We start from the raw sequence: 20300 nt of genomic DNA, 5'->3' as shown, positions 1-20300 counted from the left end.
TCTGGTGAACCTTCTCTGTACTCCCTCTAAGGCAAGAACGTCTTTCCTCAGATTAGGAGACCAAAACTGTACACAATACTCCAGGAGCGGTCTCACCAATGCCCTGTACAACTGCAGTAGAACCTCCCTGCTCCTAAACTCAAATCCTCTTGCTATGAATGCCAACATACCATTCGCTTTCTTCACTGCCTGCTGCACCTGCACGCTTGCTTTCAATGACTGGTGCACCATGACACCCAGGTCACGTTGCAACTCCCCTTCTCCTAATCGGTCACCATTCAGGTAATACTCTGCTTTCCTGTTCTTGCCGCCAAAGTGGATAACCTCACATTTATCCACATTATATTGCATCTGCCATGCATTTGCCCACTCGCCTAATCTATCCTAAGTCACTCTGCAGCCTCCTAGCATCCTCCTCGCAGCTAAAATGAATTTCACTGTACCTCGGTGCATGTGGCAGATAAAGTCCCATACCATACCATGTATCTGTACACTGTGAATGGCTCGATTGTAATCATGTATTGTCTTTCCACTGGCTGGTTAGCATGCAACAAAAGCTTTTCACTGTACCTCGTTACACGTGACAATAAACTAAACTTGCCGTGGAATTCCTGAAACTATAACCACACACAGTGGATAGACACAAAATGCTGGAGTAACTCAGCGTGTCAGGCAGCGTCTCTGGAGAAAAGGAATAGGTAACGTTTCGGGTGGGGAACCTACTTCAGACTGAGCCCAGGCATCTTCTCCTTCTCTCTCAGACAGATGAAGGGCCGAGAAGGAAGAGGCAGCATTGGGGCAATATTGAATAATCTTGTAACTTTGTCGGCACCCTACACCTGGCGACTCTTTGCATAAGGTCATAGATCATTGGAGCAGATTTAGGCCATTCGGCCCATCAAGTTGAACCGCCATTCAATCATGGCTGATCTATCTCTCCCACTCTCGCTGCCTTCTCCCTGTAACCCCTGACACCCGTACTAATCAAGAATCTATCTATCTCTGCCTCAAAAATATCCACTGACCTGGCCTCCACAGCCTTGTGTGTTGTGTCCAATGCAAAGAAATTCACTGTACCAAGTACGTGTGTGTACGTGTGACAATAGAGTATGAATCGATCAATAATGCCCTCTGATCTCACTAGAACAACGTTTCCATGGTCTTGTGGGAATGGGCTTAGCCAAAGCACGGATGCTGGGGGTTTTTATGCTGCTTCTGTGCTGAGACCACAGTTAGGGTTGCCAACTGTCCTGTGTTAGCCGGGACATCCCGTATTTTGGGCTAAATTGGTTTGTCCTGTACGGGACCGCCCTTGCCCCGTATTAGGCCTGGGGGGGGGGGGCGCTGTAGGCCCGTACACTGTAGGCCCTGTAGGCCCGGACACTGTAGGCCCAGGAGCCACTGTAGGCCCGGGAGCCACTGTAGGCCCGGGAGCCACTGTAGGCCCAGACACTGTAGGCCCAGACAGTGTAGGCCCGGAGGCCCGGGAGGTTGCATAGCATCCTGCCCCTCGGCCTGGGCGGTCGCCATTGGTGGAGCGGGAGCACGTGGCCGCTGGCTGGGTGAGGTTACGTGGGGCGCGGGGCGGTGACGTCACCTTGTCCCTTATTTGGGAGTGAGAAAGTAGGCAACCCCAGCAGCAGTAGTTAGACTACAGGGCGCTGAGCTCAATCCACACAGGGAAGAAGTTTGCATCTCTTTGACGGAGTCTGACCTCACGCGCACCGCAGTACCCAGCTCTCCTCCCCAATGCATACTTGCTGTGGTAACGCAGTAACCAGTACCCACCGCAGTACCCAGCTCTACTCCCCAATGCATACTTGCTGTGGTAAGCCACCGGTGTGTAGCACTCATTCACGTATTCGGCGTATCCAGACTTTCCATAAATGACCTGGAGGACAAATAGTTATTCATCACGTTATCAGTAACTTCAACAAACGTTTCATTCAAAGACACTTAATCGGGAAAGTTCCGGCACGAGAATGCCCATTGATTTCACTGTAACAGTGGGGGGGTCTCCCTGGTCTTCCTGCGGTGGCCAAGGTGACGTTTTAAGCTGAAATGCCGGTGTGGTCCATGTTTAGCTCTGAGCTTTGCCTCGCTTAAACTTACGGAAGGAATGGCAGTGCAGAAGATCAAGGGAACGTACGACTGGAATAGGCCTTTCAACCCACAATGTCCATGTCGAACACGATGCCATGTTAAACTGATCTCCTCAGTCTCTATCACGATCGGACGTGCTTCCACCACCCCTGGCAGCCGGTTCCAGGCATCCACCACTTGTCCTGCACATCTCCTTTAAACCTTCCCCCGCTGAACGTAAACTACAGTGGCTCAGCGGTAGAGTTGCTGCCTCACAATGCCAGTGGCCCGGCTTCCATCCTGACTACGGGAGCTGTTTGTGCGGAATTTGTTCATTCTCCCTGTGACCGGGTGGGCTTTCTCTGGGCGCTCCGGTTTCCTCCCACACTCCAAAGACGTGCAGATTTGTGGGTTAATTGGCTCCTGTAAACTGTCCCTAGTGATTGGGATAGAACTGGTGTACGGGGTGACCGCTGGTCGGCGGCAGAGGGCCCTGTTTCCGCGCTGTATCACGCCCTCTTGCCTTTGATGTTTCCACCCTGGGGACAGGTTCTAACTGTCCAACCCATCTACGCCTCTCACAACTTCTATTAGGTCTCCCCTCAAACTTCGAAGAAAGTTCCAAAGAAAACAATCCAATTAGTCGAACTTCTCCTCACAGCCAATACCCTCTGATGTCTGAAGAAGGGTCTCGACCCGAAACGTCACCCATTCCTTCTCTCCCGAGATGACCCGCTGAGTTGCTCCAGCATTTTGTGATCCAGGCAGCATTCTGGTAAAGTCTTCCGCAGCAGAGTGCAAACTCTGCGTTCCTCTGATCTGACGCCTCCAGACAAATTCAAATACGATAATCAACAAAATAAGATTCCCAATGAGCAGAGGGTCCACAAACGCTTTCTCTGAGATGGCACCAAATCAAACTATTCCAACCGCAAATACTGCAGGCACCAAGGGGCAGAAAAATATCGTCAGCTGCTGAAATCAAACTTGCACCTCGGGTTGCCAACTGTCCCGTATTAGCCGGGACATCCCATATTTTGGGCTAAAATGGTTTGTCCCGTACGGGACCGCCCTTGTCCTGTATTAGTCGGGTTGCCAACTTTCTCCCTCACAAATAAGAGACTAAGGGTGACGTCACTGCCCCGCACTCCCACATTGGTGGAGCGGGAGCACGTGACCGCTGGCTGGGTGACGTCACCGCCCTGCGCCCCACATTGGTAGAGCGGGAGCACGTGGCCGCTGGCTGGGTGACGTCACCGCCCTGCGCCCCACATTGGTGGAGCGGGAGCACGTGACCGCTGGCTGGGTGACGTCACCGCCCTGCGCCCCACATTGGTAGAGCGGGAGCACGTGGCCGCTGGCTGGGTGACGTCACCGCCCCGCGCCCCACATTGGTGGAGCGGAAGCACGTGGCCGCTGGCTGGGTGATGTCACAGCCCTGCGCCCCACATTGGTGGATCGGGAGCCCGTGGCCGCTGGCTGGGTGAGGTCACGTGGGGTGTGGGGCGGTTGACGTCACTTTGTCCCGAATTTGGGAGTGAGGAAGTTGGCAACCCTACTTGCACCACTCCGCACCAACACATCAATGGAACAAAATATACAAAGACACGCAGACATTCACAGGCAGCAGACAAACGCGCGCTTCTTGCACTTGAGCTGCTTGTACTTTACTTCAGCACTTTACTTTCGAGATACAGCAGGGAAACAGGCCCGTCGGCCCGAGTCCGGGCCGACCAGCGATCCCCGCACACTAGCACTATCCTACACACAATTTACAATTTACAGAAGCCAATTAGCCTACAGACCTGCACGTCTTTGGAGCGTGGGTGGAAACCAGAGCAACCGGAGGAAACCCACGCAGGTCACGAGGAGAACGTACAAGCTCCGTACAGACAGCTCCCATAGTCGGGATCGAACCTGGGTCTCTGGCGCTGGGTGGCAGCAACTCTACTTCTTTGGACCCCAGGTGCTCTGCCCCATGACTAGACGCACGGCTGCTACGCGCCATAGCCCTGACCATTGGCGCGTTCCTCACCGGTAAGACACTGCCCGGTTTCTCTCCGTCCAGGAACTGGATTTTCACCGCGATGTTCCGCACCGAGCCCTGGCGGTTTGAGAAATTGAGGGATTGAGGGTAGATGTAGAGGAGATTTCTACAAACAAAAAAAACGGACAACATGAATTTAAGGCTGTGACGGTATCATCGGCATTCAGACTCAAGAGCGTTTTTATCGTCAAATGTCCCCCCAAGACAGAACAATGAAACTCTCACTTGCAGCAGTACAACAGATATGTAAACGTATAACTCTGTGGAACCCACGATAAACAACAACAAAAACGGTTTGTATATCTAAAATAGAACAGACAAATAAATAGTCTGAAGAATATTCATCAGTCTGAAGAAGGGTCTCGACCTGAAAGTCACCCATTCCTTCTCTCCTGAGATGCTGCCTGACCTGCTGAGTTACTCCAGCATTTTGTGAAATAAATACCTTCGATTTGTACCAGCATCTGCAGTTATTTTCTTACACAATAAATAGATAATATTAGTGCAAGGTCAAAAATAACGCCAGCTTCCTGTCACATGCACCGAGGTACAGTGAAAAGCTTTTTGTTGCGTGCTATCCTGTCAGCGGAAAGACCAGGACCGTTTTTACAGCATTATGGGCCCCCGGGCAAAGCAGTGTACTGGGGCCCCTACCGTTACTCTCCCCCACCCCCCTTTCCCTACCAGTCCCCCCCCTGTTGTGCCGGCGAAAAGCACTTACCGAAAAGCACTTAGCGATGGACTTAGGGTGCTACATTGTTGCGAAAAGCACTTACAGATCGCTGTGAGAAGCACTTAGGGATGGAAAAGCAAAGCACTTAGGGAGCTAATTGTTGCGAAACAGATCGCTGTGAGAAGCACTTAGGGACCGAAAATGTTGCGAAAAAAGCACTTATTGAACGTACATTTTTAAAGTAGTATTTATTTATTGCAAGTCACTTAACATACACAGATCAGCATGGGGCCCCTATGCTCGTGGGGCCCCGGGCAAGTGCCCATCAGGCCCATGCGTTAAGACGGCCCTGGGAAAGACAATACATGATTTTAATCGAGCGATTTACAGTGTACAGATACATGATAAGGGAATTGTAACGTTTAGTGCGAGGTAAAGCCAGCAAAGTCCGATCAAGGATAGTCCGAGGATCACCAGTGAGGTAGATTGTAGTTCAGCACTGCTCTCTGGTTGTGGTAGGATGGTTCAGTTGCTGGGAAGAAACTGCCCCTGAATCTGGAGGTGTGCGTTTATGTGTTCATAATTAGACACATTGCACACATTGATGGTCGATGATAATGCATTCATGTAGGAGTGGGGGGGGGGGATGGAGAGAGAAAGTTGTGAAAGAACTAGATGGAATGAGATGGAAACGAGAGATGTAGACGGTGATATGGAGAAATATAGAAATATAGAACAAATGAATGAAAGATAAGCAATAAAGTAACGATGATAAAGGAAACAGCATCTCTGGAGAGAAGGAATGGATGATATTTCAGGTTGATACCCTTCTTCAGAAGAAGATAATTTAGTACAGTTGAAGAAGGGTCTCAACACGAAACGCCACCCACTCCTTCTCTCCAGAGATGCTGCCTGTCCCGCTGAGTTACACCAACATTTTGTGCCTGTCTTCAATCGAAACACACAGACAGGCACAAAAAGCTGGAGTAACTCAGCAGGTCAGACAGCATCAAAACACACACTGTGCACGTGCTCACTACGATCTCTGGACTACTATATTGTCGTACAACAGAGAATCTGTGTGCTGTTAGTTCCAGAGAGTAGAGCAGCTGGTTGTCTGGACCTGCACCTACTTGTCGGCCCATGCCTTGGGAACTGGTTTTACTTGCACGAGCACATACAGTATATCTCACAAAACAAGCTGTCCAAACTCAAGAGTATAGATTCCCAGATGAGCAGGATAGTAACTAAATTATCATTAGCAGTTTAGTTTAGTTTAGTTTAGAGATGCAGCGTGGAAACAGACCCTTTCGACCGCACATTAACACTATCCTACACCACTAGGGACAATTTTTACATTTACCAAGCCAATTAACCCTCAAACCTGTACGTCTTTGGAGTGTGGGAGGAAATCGAAGATCTCAGAGAAAACCCACGCAGGTCACGGGGAGAACGTACAAACTCCGTACAGACGGTACCCGTAGTCGGGATCGAACCCGGATCTCCGGCGCTGCTTTCGCTGTAAGGCAGCAACTCCACCGCTCTACCACTGCCTTCCCACCCCATACACTAGTTCTTTACCAGGGATGATTCTATTCTACGGATGATTAACAAAAGCCAATTAACCGGAGCCAATTAACTGGGGAATACCCACGCGGTCACGGGGAGAACATACAAACTCTGTACAGACAGCACCTGTAGTCAGGATGGAACCCGGGTCTCCGGCGCTGTGAGGCAGCAACTCTACCGCTGCGCCACTGTGCCGCCCGGCAGTGACCATGGAAAATTCCACCAGGATTATTCCCTTTGCTGACTGTCTGGTCTCAGTAGCAGGTCCGTATTTACACAGACTACTGCAGGCCTGACAGAACTCTGTCGTATACAACTGGTGTATGGCAACTGTTATACTTCGTGGTCCGGTACCTGTTGTACCTTTAGTGACTCTGGACGGACCACAAGTACACGTGTATAAAAGGGTACATTGCTGGAGCTCAACTCCAGGCTGTTTATTCCGTGGCCACCTGCATCCAGAGTGACCGCCTAATCACACCCATCACTTATATACACAGCCATACAAAGTAGTTCTTGGATACACAAAGTAGTCCCAGCAATATCACAACATCCCCCTTGTCTTATATATTACAACATCCCCCTTGTCTTATATAAAATTGTTTTCTTTACCATTCGAGGGCTAAAATATATTTAACAAACAAAACCAAAACGCCATTGCTTTTTGCCGCACACCTCCGTGGGTGTCGGTCTCCTCCAGGGCTCTCCCGGTCGCCGCACACCTCCGTGGGTGTCAGCCTCCCCCGGGGCTCTCCCGGTCACCGCACACCTCCGTGGGTGTCGGTCTCCTCCGGGGCTCTCCCGGTCGCCGCACACCTCCGTGTGTGTCGGGTCTCCCGGTCGCCGCACACCTCCGCGGGTTTCGGTCTTCCCCGGTCACCGCACACCTCCGTGGGTGTCGGGTCTCCCGGTCTTCCCCGGTCACCGCACACCTCCGTGGGTGTCGGGTCTCCCGGTCGCCGCACACCTCCGCGGGTGTCGGTCTTCCCCGGTCACCGCACACGTCCGTGGGTGTCGGGTCTCCCGGTCTTCCCCGGTCACCGCACATCTCCGTGTGTCGGCTCTCCCGGTCTCTCCCCCGCGAAGCAGTCGCAGGCTTCTAATCTCGGGCCTACACAGGTGCTGGGGCGCGACGTGGGCCTACACGCACCGCCCCCAGCAGCTTGCAGCATCACGTCGGCAACTCGGCGCCGACTACTGAGCAGGTAACTATACCAACTCACACTGGCCCTGTCGGGATGCACTCCAAACGTCCCGTACCGAGCTGGAAACTTTTCTTTCGTTTTGTTTCCCTTCAGGGCTCTTTTTCTTTAAAAAAAATTTTTTTTTTAAAAACCTTTTCTGCTCGGGCATGCTTCATCCCCTCCCTAGGTGAAACACCAAGCCGCTGCCACCATGTTGTACTTCGTGGTCCGGTACGTGTTGTACCTTTAGTGACTCTGGACGGACCACAAGTACACGTGTATAAAAGGTTACATTGCTGGAGCTCAACTCCAGGCTGTTTATTCCGTGGCCACCTGCATCCAGAGTGACCGCCTAATCACACCCATCACTTATATACACAGCCATACAAAGTAGTTCTTGGATACACAAAGTAGTCCCAGCAATATCACAACATCCCCCTTGTCTTATATATTACAACAGCAACCAGCAAACAACTTATATTAACAAAAGAGCAGAGGGGAGGAGAGAGAAGAGGTGATTTGTTTAACACGTTATTAAGAGGTTTGTGTCTTCCCCACCGTCATCATCATTAAAAGAAAAATATCAACATGGCTTTCGAAGGAAACTAGGCCAAGTGGACCCAAACCTCTCCTGCATTGGTGCAACACCCTCTCCTCCCCCCTCACCCCTTCCCCCTCCTCCCACTCCATCCCCCTCAACCCCCCTTATCCTCCCTCCTTCCTCCCTCCCTCCTTCCCGCCCCCCTCCCTCCCTCCTTCCCGCCCCTCCCTCCCTCCCTCCTTCCCGCCCCTCCCTCCCTCCCTCCCTCCCTCCCTCCCTCCCTCCCAAGGAGATAGATTTAAACTTTAAAATGTGAATAACTTTAAAAATATAACTCCGATTTCAATGACACCGCTTCGTTTAGCACCAAAGGGACGACGGTGAGTAAGGTGGGCCTAAAATTGTTGCGCTATCGTGTACCGTTTTGGCTGTAGTTCAGAAACAAACAAACAAACAAACGAGAGTTTTGTTATATAGATTAGATAAATATTCCAACCATAAAGTTGAAACAAAAAGAATGGGATATATTTTGTGGATTTTTTCAAAGAGCAATGGAGTTAATGATAGACACAAATAGCTGGGATAACTCAGCGGGTCAGGCAGCATCTTGGAGTTAGGCGACGTTTCGGGTCGAGACCCTGCTTCACACAGCGAGTCAGGGAAAAGGGAGACGAGATACTGTATATCGTTTAGTTTAGCTTAGAGATATAAGATCTCGATAATGATCACTGGCTTTGCTGTAAAATCCACGAGTCCACTCTAGACATGATAATCACTGTGGATCAGTACAACCTTCTTAGCTCCAGGACAGAATTAGACTATTTTAACCAAAAATGGTTCTGTGTGATTAAATGCCACTGGAATTCTTTGCTCCTTTAACGTCATTTTATAGTGCAAGCCCTTGACCTCGAGATTCTCATAAAGTCATCAGTGATGGGAGCAGTATTAGGCCATTCGGCCCATCGTCTACTCCGCCATTCAATCATGGCTGATCTATCTCTCCCTCCTAACCCCATTCTCCTGCCTTCTCCCCGTAACCCCTGACACCCGCACTAATCAAGAATCTATCTATCTCAGCCTTAAAAATATCCATTAACTTGGCCTCCACAGCCTTCTGTGGCAAAGAATTCCACAGATTCACCGCCCTCTGGCTAAAGAAATTCCTCCTCATCTCCTTCTGCAGAGCTACACTGCTGTTTACTGTGGAAAATTACATGTGTGTTCTCCAATTTTAATTCAATTTCTTGAACTCCAACATCCACATAAACGTGGAGCTGATTCATCCTTAAGGGCAGCACGGTGGCGCAGCGGTAAAGTTGCTGCCTTGCAGCGCCAGAGACCCTGGTTCCATCCTGACCTTGGGCGCTGTCTGTATGGAGTTTGTACATTCTCCCTGTGACCACGTGGGTTTTCTCCGGGATCACCGGTTTCCCCCCTCCCCCACACTCCAAAGAAGTACAGGTTTGTACTTGGTAAAATTGTAAATTGTCCCTAGTGTGTGTAGGATAGTGCTAGTGTGCGGGGATCGCTGGTCGGCGTGGACTCGGTGGGCCAAAGGGCCTGTTTCCCCATGACCCGCGTGGGTTTTCTCGGGGATCTCCGGTCTCCTCCTTCACTCCAAAGATGTGCAGGTTTGTAGGTTAATTGGCTTGGAATAAATGTAAAAATTGTCCCTCGTGTGGGTAGGATAGTGTTGGTGCGCGGAGATCGCTGGTCGGCGCGGACTCGGTGGGCCGATGGGCCTGTTTCTGCGCCGTATCTCCCAAATAAACTAAACTAAATCTGCAATTCCTTCCTGATGTTATCGATTGCCTCTGCTCAGCCTTTGCTCCCTCTCACCACCGCATCTCCAGCAGGTATCTCTAAACTAAACTAAACTAAACTTCCTGTAGAACACAAAAAAATGCACAGCAGGTTCCTGTTCTAATTTCACCATTATGTTGTGACCGGTAGGGAGGATGAAATGTCTTCATTGAGCCAATTTGAGCCAACTTTGCATGATATCTGGTACGCACATTGTCTAGTACCCTCATCTTGCACCATTACGATACAATGCGATACGATCCCAGGAGGGAAATTAGTCTGCCAACCGTCATAAAACACAACAAGATACATGAAACATGAGATTAAAGTGACGAGTGGAAAGTCCAAAGATTGGGGTGGGGGACACGACAGAAGCAGGAACCTGCTGTCCATTTCTTTTGTGTGTAAGGGAAGCTTAATTTAGTTTAAGACAGAAGGGGGAGGAGTTGTACAGTTTGATACCCACAGGGAAGAAGGATCTCCTGTGGCGTTCTGTGCTGCATCTCGGTGGGACCAGACTGTTGCTGAAGGTGCTCCTCAGGTTGACCAGTGTGTCATGGAGGGGGTGAGTGTATTGTGCAAGTTAAGTTTAAGAAACATTTAGATAGGTCCATGGATAGCGCAGGTTTAGAGGGATATGGGCCAAAAGCAGACAGGTGGGACTAGTGTAGATGAAATATAGAAACATAGAAAATAGGTGCAGGAGTAGGCCATTCGGCCCTTCGAGCCAGTACCGCCATTCAATATGATCATGGCTGATCATCCAAAATCAGTACCCTGTTCCGGCTTTATCCTTTAGCCTTAAGAGTTGGTGTTGATCGATGTGAGTAAGTTGGGCCGAAGAGCCTGTTTCAACGCTGTATCACTCTATGACTCTAATAAAAATGTTATTTTGTTTGACTAAATCTAATTGAGCTAAAATGTTAATACTATTTTCTCTCCTGTCTGGTGGTGAATTTGTTCAGTACTTGAATTGGTTGGATTTCCCCAATCATCAACAGTAGGACCCCAGAACAGCTCTGAAAGCCACGCTCCATGTCAGCTTGACACACTACTCTGCCTCTTGCCCTGCACTCCACACAGCTGTGTGTCATAGAGTCACACGACACGAACAGGCCCTTCGCCCAACTTGCCGTCCATCCTATCACAACAGAGAGCAGTGCTGAACCACTATCTACCTCTTTGGTGACCCTCGGACTATCCTTGATCAGACATTGCTGCCTTTACCTTGCAATAAAAGTTATTCCCTTATCATGCATCTTTCCACTGTAAATGGATCGATTGTAACCGTGTGTGGGAAGGAACTGCAGATGCTGGTTCAAACCGAAGATCGACACAAAATGATGGAGTAACTCAGCGGGGTCAGGCAGCATCTCTGGAGAGAAGGAATGGGCGACGTTTCGGGTCGAGACCCATCATGTATCGTCTTTCTGCTGACTGGATAGCACGCAACAAAAGCTTTTCACCATACCTCGCTACACGTGACAATAATCTAAACTGAACTGAACTGAAGGCCAGATCTGGAGCAGAGAGCTACATGCTGCTGGACACTTGTGCGGGTACATGTCCCTGACTTCCCTGCTGACTGGTGCAACAGTTCGAGGGATTCTGTCAGACTTTCAGACTTCCAGACTTCCCCCCAAAACTCCCAACCGAACAAACAAAACACTTTAAATAAATCAGCGAGACTTGAGTTACAGACGGAACCCTCCGCGAATGAAATTATTGCTGCAGGACTATTAAATGAATTTATTTATGACGCTGGTTTAAACTAATTACGATGTTGTTTGGATTGCAGACTGGCTCCTGCCTGGCTGGACGTTGAGTGTGGGAAGGAACAGATGCCGGTTGAAACCGAAGAGAGACACAAAAAGCTGGAGTAACTCAGCGGGACAGGCTGCATCTCTGGAGAAAAGGAATGGGTGACGTTTCGGGTCGAGACCCTGAAGGGTGGAAATGAGGACAGGGGAAGTATTACTGAGAGTCATTCATGTGTGAAGAATGACCTCCATTCAGTATATCGGATCTGATATCATTCATGACCTGATAGCTCATAAGTTCATAAATTTGAGGAGCAGAATTAGGCTATTCGGCCCATCAAGTCTATGCCATTCAATCATGGCTGATCCTCGTTTCCCTCTCAATCCTATTCTCTTGCCTTCTTCCCATAACCCCTGATGTTCTTACTAATCAAGAATCTATCAATCTCCACCCAATAACTATCCATTGACTTGGCCTCCACAGCCGTCAGTGGCAATAAATTCCACAGTTTCACCACCTAAAAACACCAGACTAAAGAAATTCCTCCTCATCTCCTGTCTAAAGGTGTGTCCTTTTATTCTGAGGCTATAGCCTCTGGTCCTAGACTCTCCCACTAGTGGAAACATCCCCTCCACATCCACTCTATCCAGGCCTTTCACTAATGCTGATCAGGTGGTTTGTGTCAGCACCTATTATGTACAGGACTTAACTCATTACACCCATGGATACATAACAATTTGTTATGGTGACAAATGGTTTCATCGGCGACTGGAGCACTTGTGATGCTAATCTTCTAATCTCAAACTGGGAGATTTACTGAGCTCAGATCTTTCTCTACACGATAATGTGGAGTTTTGTACAGATGCACATCCCGATAATATGTTTCCAGTGCTCGGAGTAAACACAGTGGGTGGAGACCAGAGCCGTTCCAAAGTTTGAGTTTGAGTTTAGTTTATTGTCACACGTAACGAGGTACGGTGAAAAGCTTTTTGTTGCGTGCTAACCAGCCAGCAGAAAGACAATCCATGATTACAATCGAGCCGTCCAGTGTCCTTAGGATAGCGTTAGCGTGCGGGGATCGCTGGACAGTGCGGACTCGTCGGGCCGAAGAGCCTGTTTCCACTCTGCATCTCTAAACTGAACTAAATGAATGAAAAATATGCAAAAAAGTAACAATGATAAAGGAAACTGGCCATTGTTAGCTGTGTGCCGAGGTGAAAATGAGTACAGACAATGAGACGCAACAAGATGACTTTGAAGCTGGTACGACTTGGGTGGGGGAGGGATGGGGAGAGAGGGGGGGATGTAAGGGTTACTGGAAGTGTTAATACTTGACTCCGGATTCAAGAGCAAATGAGCCAGAATAAACAGCTACACCCTTCAGGCCTGATAGGAAACTCAGGCCCAGTGTGAGTTTGCAGTTCCAACTCTGCATCCCGCACTTAAACAGATGCCGATCCAGTATTTAGTCTAATTTCTGATCTGTTACTTGCCTCGGATCAAACTGCGGTCGGTCTCTGGGACTGGGAGAAAGTGCCAGTAAATGTAACCACACGACATCGATGGGTGGACAGAACTAGGCTAAAGGGCACAGTGCTTGGAACCAGTTTATGATGAAACACTGTGTGACGTGAGGTTGGAGATTGTGGAGGGCGATTGCATACTGCCATTTAAGGAGTTAGTGAAAATCAAATGAGATGGATGTTTCAGCTCGGCTCTGTAACGAGACACCAGGCAGACAGACCCTGAAACAGCCACAAATCAACGAACCCAACACCAATTAACACATGATCAGGAGGGCTTAGGAAAGGGGAAAAATAAAGGACCCTGAAAAACAGAATTATTATCACTCTCTTAACCCTTAACCAACTGGGTTAAACAGTACTTATCACATTTTTGGACGGCACAGCGGTAGAGCTGCTGCCTTACGGCACCAGGGACCCGGGTTCGATCCTGACTACGGGTGCTGTCTGTGTAGCAGACCCCGTGACCGTGCAGGTTTTCTCCGGGTGCTCCGGGTTCCTCCCGCGCAATCCAAAGACGCGCAGGTTTGTAGGTTAATTAGCTTCGGCTAAAATTGTAACTTGTCCCTAGTGTGTGTGTGGGACGGTGCTAGTATACGGGGTGATGGCTGGTCGGCACGGACTCGCTGGGATGAAGGGCCTATTTCCATGCTGTATCTCCAAACTCGAAATATCAAATGCAATTCCATACATCAACACAGTCCTTTTGGCTAAAGACAGACACATAACTCAGTGGGTCAGGCAGCATCTCTGGAGTACATGGACAGGTGACGTTTCACAGAGTGCTGGAGTAACTCAGCGGGTCAGGCAGCATCTCTGGAGTACATGGACAGGTGACGTTTCACAGAGTGCTGGAGTAACTCAGCGGGTCAGGCAGCATCTCTGGAGAATATGGATAGGTGACGTTTCACAGAGTGCTGGAGTAACTCAGCGGGTCAGGCAGCATCTCTGGAGAAAAAGGATGGGTGATGTTTCGGGTCGGGACCCTTCTTCAGTCTGAAGAAGTGTCCCGACCCAAAACGCCACCTTTCCTTTTTCTCCAGAGATGCTGCCTGACCCGCTGAGTTACTCCAGCACTTTGTGTCTTTCTTTGGAAGAACACCAGCATCTGCAGTTCTTTGTTTCTATGTTAGTTCTTTCAACCAATCTGTCTATGCTTCTACGCAAGTCTCCTACCAGAAATTTTTGAACCCAATTTTCTTTCTCCTCCACATACCATTCCTTAAATAAATCCAAGCTATTTGCTTCCAGTGTTCTAAGTAAGAAATATTTCTGCTCTTTTTTCAAAACTTTCTTGAAGTCCAAATGCGATCCAAAAATTAGTACCACAAGCCTATGGTATATGGAGCTGTTTGGATGATGAATAGTTCACAGGGAAAAGGGGTAGACAGTTAGTTGTAGAGTCATAGAGTCATAGCAAACATAGTGGAAACAGGCCCATTGGCCCAACATGCTGGCCAACATGTCCCATCTACACTAGTCCAACCTGTCTGCATTTGGCCCACATCCCTCTATAACTGTCCTGTCCTATCCATGTACCTGTCTTAATGTTTCTTAAATGTTGTAACAGTACCTGCCTTAACTACCTCCTCCAGCTCGTTCCATACACCCACCACCCTTTGTATGAAAAACCTATGTCCTCTGGTTCTCGATTCCCCTACTCTGGGCAAGAGAATCTGTGCATTACCTGATCTATTCCTCTCGTGATTTTGTAAGCAAACCAATTTCATCTTTCATCTTACAATTGCCGCCTCCCTCTCTCTCCCTTACACTCTCTCGTGCTCTCTCTCCCCCGTACACACTCTCTCTCTCTCTCTCTCTCTCTCTCTCTCTCTCTCTCTCTCTCTCTCTCTCTCTCTCTCTCACTCTCTCCCTCTGTCCTTCTCCCTCCCCCTCTCTCTCTCTTTCTCACACACATATCACGTACACACTCACACATTTGCTTGCAAATATTACTGAACACAGTATTTATTCTTCAGGCTGATTTTTTCCCCCTCTCTGGAACCAAATCAAAGGTGGCAGTCGCTCCAACACTGGCTGCATCCCACCCCGCCCAGCTATGGTTCTGTAACCAAGGAATACGGTATCAATTTATAAGAAAAATCCACCCTCTGCTTTTTTTGGAAATTGCACAAGAACACAGGCGTATCAAACCTCCCATGGGTTCTGTCGCCAAGGAGGTTGAGCAATCGACAGAGTGAGAATGAAAGAGAAAGAGGGGGAAATCAATCAGAGTGCAGCATGTGGACATGAAAAATATATAGGTAAAAGCTGCAAATCAAAACATCACCCATTCCTTCTCTCCCGAGATGCTGCCTGACCCGCTGAGTTACTCCAGCACTAGCTGCAAATCAACCATTGCTCAGAATTACTCTTCTGAGTAAAATAGTTACTTTTTTTGCATATCTTTCATTCATTTGTTCCACGGTATATCATGCATTTTCTTTCTGCTGAGTGGCTAGCTCGCAATAAGTGGTTTCACTATACCTCGGTACACGTGACAATAAACGAAACAAACTTAACTAATATCTCTCTATATCACTGTCTGTTTCTCTCGATTTCCCTCTCCCCTGACTCTCAGTCTGAAGAAGGGTCTCGACCTGAAACGTCACCCATTCCTTTTCTCCAGAGATGTTGCCTGTCCCGCTGAGTTACTCCAGCTTTTTGTGTCTATCTTCGGAGTAAACCAGCATCTGCAGTTCCTTCCTACACGCTACTTAGGATTATTGGCCGTTGATTCCAGTTATCAGATCCAGAAACCTTAAATCCTTTTACTGCCAACTCCCGCCACGCAAATTTAAAACACATCTCAGCTAGTTTGGGCAGAAAGCAACCAGAAGCCAACTGGAAATTTCAACATCCCACCCAATTTATTTTCCATATGTGATTCGTCTGACCTGCAGTAACAAAACGTCTTACTCAGGAACCCGATACGTCACCCATTCCTTCTCTCCCGAGATGCTGCCTGACCCGTTGAGTTACTCCAGTGTTTTGTGTCTACCTTCGATTTAAACCAGCATCTGCAGTTTCTTTTCTTACTCAGGAACCCAATGGACAAATGGTTTAATGTCAGAACCGTTACTAATAGTTCATGAAATTGACAATAGACAATAGGTGCAGGAGGAGGCCATTCGGCCCTTCGAGCCAGCACCGCCATTCAATGTGATCATGGCTGACCATTTGGGAAGCATAAAACATTATTTCAAATTATCTATAAATGCTAATAGTAAAGTTTTTTCTGTCTTTTAAATAGCTGTTCTAAAGCAATAGCACAGATTAAAATATGAAAAGGCTGCCATTCTATCACTCCTTTTGTGCCCAACTTCAGTGGTGAATCTGCGGAATTCATCGCCACAGACGGCTATGGAGGCCAAGTCATTGGATATTTTTAAGGCGGATTTTTGATTAGTACGGGTGTCAAGGGTTTCGGGGAGAAGGCAGGAGAGTGGTGTTGAGAGGGAAAGGTAGATCAATCATGAAGGAATGGAAGAGTAGACTTCATGGGCCGAATGGCCTAATTCTGCTCCTAGAACCTATGAACATGATCTTATTCACTGGCTTTTTCCAAATTGACCTCATTTTTATGTTGGAACAGAGGACGACGTGCATGGACGCCATTACTCCAGATCCCTTGATTCCGTTAGCCCAAAGAGCTAAATCTAACTCTCACTTGAAAACATCCAGTGAATTGGCCTCCACTGCCTTCTGTGGCAGAGAATTCCACAGATTCATAACGCCTTGCAGTTATGTTGAACCCTTGAGGTACCACAAGGCACACAGGCAGTAAAGTGCTTCTGAAATGTACTGACTTTTGTTATGTCAGGTCAAAACAGCAGTGAATTTGTACACAGGTTGTTCTACAAACAGCACGAGATAGTTGAATCTTATCATGGTATCTATATACTAAAACTCTCGTTTGTTTGTTTGTTTGTTCCTGAACTACAGCCAAAACGGTACACGATAGCGCGACAATTTTAGGCCCACCTTACTCACCGTCGTCCTTTGGTGCTAATGGAAGAAGTTTCATTGAAATCGGTGTTATCTTTTTTAAGTTATTCACATTTTAAAGTTTAAATCTATCTCCTAGGGAGGGAGGGGGGTGGAGGGAGGGGAGGAGGGAGGATAAGGGGGGTTGAGGGGATGGTGGGGGGGAGGGAAGGGGGGAGGGGGAAGGGAGGGGGGGGAGGGGAGGGGGAGGAGAGGGTGCTGCACCAATGCAGGAGAGGTTTGGGCCCAACGGGTCCACTTGGTCTAGTCAATTGATAAATCACAAGTGTAATGAGGTACAAATTCAATGGTTCAATGGTTTCTTTATTATCATGTGTACCAAAGTACAGTGAAATACCTTTTTTGCAAACAGATCAGCCAGACTATCACCATACGTAACATAATCCCCCATTTAGCTGAGTGGCACAGCAGTAGAGTTGCTGCCTTACCGCGCCAGAGACCCGGGTTCATTCCCGACTACAGGTGCTGTTTGTACGGAGTTTGTACGTTCTCTCCATGACCGTGTGGGTTTTCCCCGGGTGCTCCGGTTTCCTCCCACACTCCAAAGACGTACAGGTTTGTAGGTTAATTGGCTTTGGTTAAGAATTGTAAATAGTCTTTAATGTGTCGGACAGCGCTAACTGTGCGGTGATCGCTGGTCGGCGTGGCCTCGGTGGGCCGAAGGGCCTATTTCCGCGCGGTACCTCAAAGCTAAACTAAACGAAAATTGTACGTAGCAGCCCACTGAGTCCAAGCTGGAAAGTAAAACGCTGTGAAGTGTCATGATCATCCCCTTCTCCACAACACACGTACCTCAGTATTTCTCTCTCAAAGACCCATCCTAACCGCACCTCTTTCTCCCTCCCTCAGAGAGAGTTAGATATAGCTCTTAGGACTAGCGGAATCAAGGAATGCGGGGAGAAAGCAGGAACGGGGTACTGATTCTGGATGATTGGCCATGATCACATTGAATGGCGGTGCTGGCTTGAAGGGCCGAATGCATCTATTTTCTATGTTTCGATGTTTCTATGTTTTCTATGTTTCCTCGTCTTCCCCATTGTTAGTTTAGTTTAGTTTATTGTCATGCGTACCGAGGTACAGTGAAAAGCTCTTTGCTCCTACAGTGAAAATTGCTCCTCGCAGAGGTTGAAACGGAGTTCTGTTCTAAAATGTATGTGTTGTTGACGTACTCTCAGTGAGATATCCAGTGTTGAGTTCTAAACCCCTGCTGCTGCAGCAGCTTACTCTTGCCTCGCTGTTTCCAATTTAATCAACTGAAGCCAACAAGAAAACATTCCCTTCCTGCCAGCAAACCACCACATGCATATTCTCCAGTCTTCAACCATCCTCTCAAACCCCGAGTTCCTTTGGAGAGGTAGTTCCAAAGAAAACCTCATTAAAAAGCCAAAGGAAACCCAACGTCCAAAGCAGACAAACTTCCAAAGCACAGAGTGGAAAGCACTTATATCAAGGGGACTGGAATACAAAAACACAAAGGTAATGCTGAGGCTCTATAAGGCGCTGGTCAGGCCGCATTTGGAGTACTGTGAGCAATTTTGGGCCCTGTATCTGAGGAAGGATGTGCTGGCTCTGGAGAGGGTCCAGAGGAGGTTTACAAGAATGATCCCAGGAATGAGTGGGTTAACATATGATGAGCGTTTGTCGGCACTGGGCCTGTACTCGCTGGAGTTTAGAAGGTTGAGGGGGAACCTCATCGAAACTTCCGGGAATAATGAAAGGCCTGGATAGTTGGATGTGGAGAGGATGTTTCCACTGGTGGGAGAGTCTAGGACCAGAGGTCACAGCCTCAGAATTAAAGGGCGCTCTTTTTAGAAAGGAGGTGAGGAGGAACATCTTTAGTCAGAGGGTAGTTAATCTGTGGAACTCACACTGCCACAGAGGGCTGTGGAGGCCAAGTCAGTGGATATTTTTAACGCAGAGATAGACAAATTCTTGATTAGAACGGGTGTCAAGGGTTATGGGGGGAAGGCAGGAAAATGGGATTAGGAGGCCATGATTGAATAATGGAGTAGACTTGATGGGCCGAATGGCCTGATTGTACTCCTATAACGTGTACTTGTGAAGGTCTCCGATTTATTAGGTTAGTTTAGTTTAGTTTAAGTTTAGTTTAGAGCTTAGTTTCGCCCAACTGAGTCCGCACCAACCAATAATCACCAGCACACCAGTTCTATCCCACACACTAGGGACAGTTTGCAGAATGATGGAGAGTGAGGAGTGTTTTATTGTCATATGTCCCAGATAGAACAATACAATTCTTACTTGCAACAGCACAACAGTGTATGTAAACACTATATGTTGATGCTGTTTTTATACCAAAGATGGACACAAAATGGTGGAGTAACTCAGCGGGTCAGGCAGCATCTCTGGAGGAAAAGGATGGGTGGCATTTCGGGTCGAGATCCTTCTTCAGACTAAGAGTCAGGGGAAAGGGAAACGAGAGATATAGACGATGATACAAAGAGATATAGAATAAATGTATGAAAGATAAGCGAAAGTAATGATGATCATAAGGTCATAAGTAACAGGAGCAGAATTATGCCATTCGGCCCATCAAGTCTACTCCACCGTTCAATCATGGCTGATCTATCTCTCCCTCCTAACCCCATTCTCCTGCCTTCTACCCATAACCCTTGACACCCGTACTAATCAAGAATCTATCTATCTCTGCCTTAAAAATATCCATTGACTTGGCCTTTGCTGCCTTCTGTGGCAAAGAATCCCACAGATTCACCACCCTCTGACTAAAGATGAAATGGATAAGATACTGAAGAAGAGTCCCGACCCGAAACATCACCTATCCTTTTCCTCCAGAGATGCTGCCTGGTCGGCTGAGTTACTCCAGTACTTTGAGTCTCTTAGGTATCAATCAGCATCTGCAGTTGTTTACTTCCACATTTAAATTTTTTCAGCTAATCTGTCTATGTCTCCTTCTACCAGAAAGTATCTAACTCTACATTTTTCCTCCTCCGCATACCTTTCCTTAAATAAGTCTCACCTGTCCCAACCCGAAACGCCCCCTATACTTTTTCCTCCAGAGGTGCTGCCTGACCCGCCGAGTTACTCCTGCACTTTGTGTCTATCTTCTGGTTTAAACTCGGCACCTGCAGTT

At 48.1% G+C, this 20300-nt stretch overlaps 1 protein-coding gene across 1 annotated transcript in view; it reads right to left on the bottom strand.

Moving 5' to 3' along the window:
- LOC144607345 (dedicator of cytokinesis protein 7-like) overlaps positions 1-20300 on the bottom strand; it is a 160536-nt gene that overhangs the window by 73775 nt on the left and 66461 nt on the right. The window contains exons 15-16 of the mRNA XM_078424111.1: positions 4118-4235; positions 1821-1891 (exon numbers count right to left, since the gene is read on the bottom strand). Of these exons, the coding sequence (XP_078280237.1) occupies positions 1821-1891; positions 4118-4235 (189 nt within the window). The remainder of the gene's footprint in view (positions 1-1820; positions 1892-4117; positions 4236-20300) is intronic.

Source organism: Rhinoraja longicauda, chromosome 28, assembly GCF_053455715.1.
Source record: "Rhinoraja longicauda isolate Sanriku21f chromosome 28, sRhiLon1.1, whole genome shotgun sequence".
NCBI classification, from domain to species: Eukaryota; Metazoa; Chordata; class Chondrichthyes; order Rajiformes; family Arhynchobatidae; genus Rhinoraja; species Rhinoraja longicauda.
The sequence above is the reverse complement of the archived record's forward strand: the minus strand, read 5'-3'. Positions and strand labels throughout refer to the sequence as shown.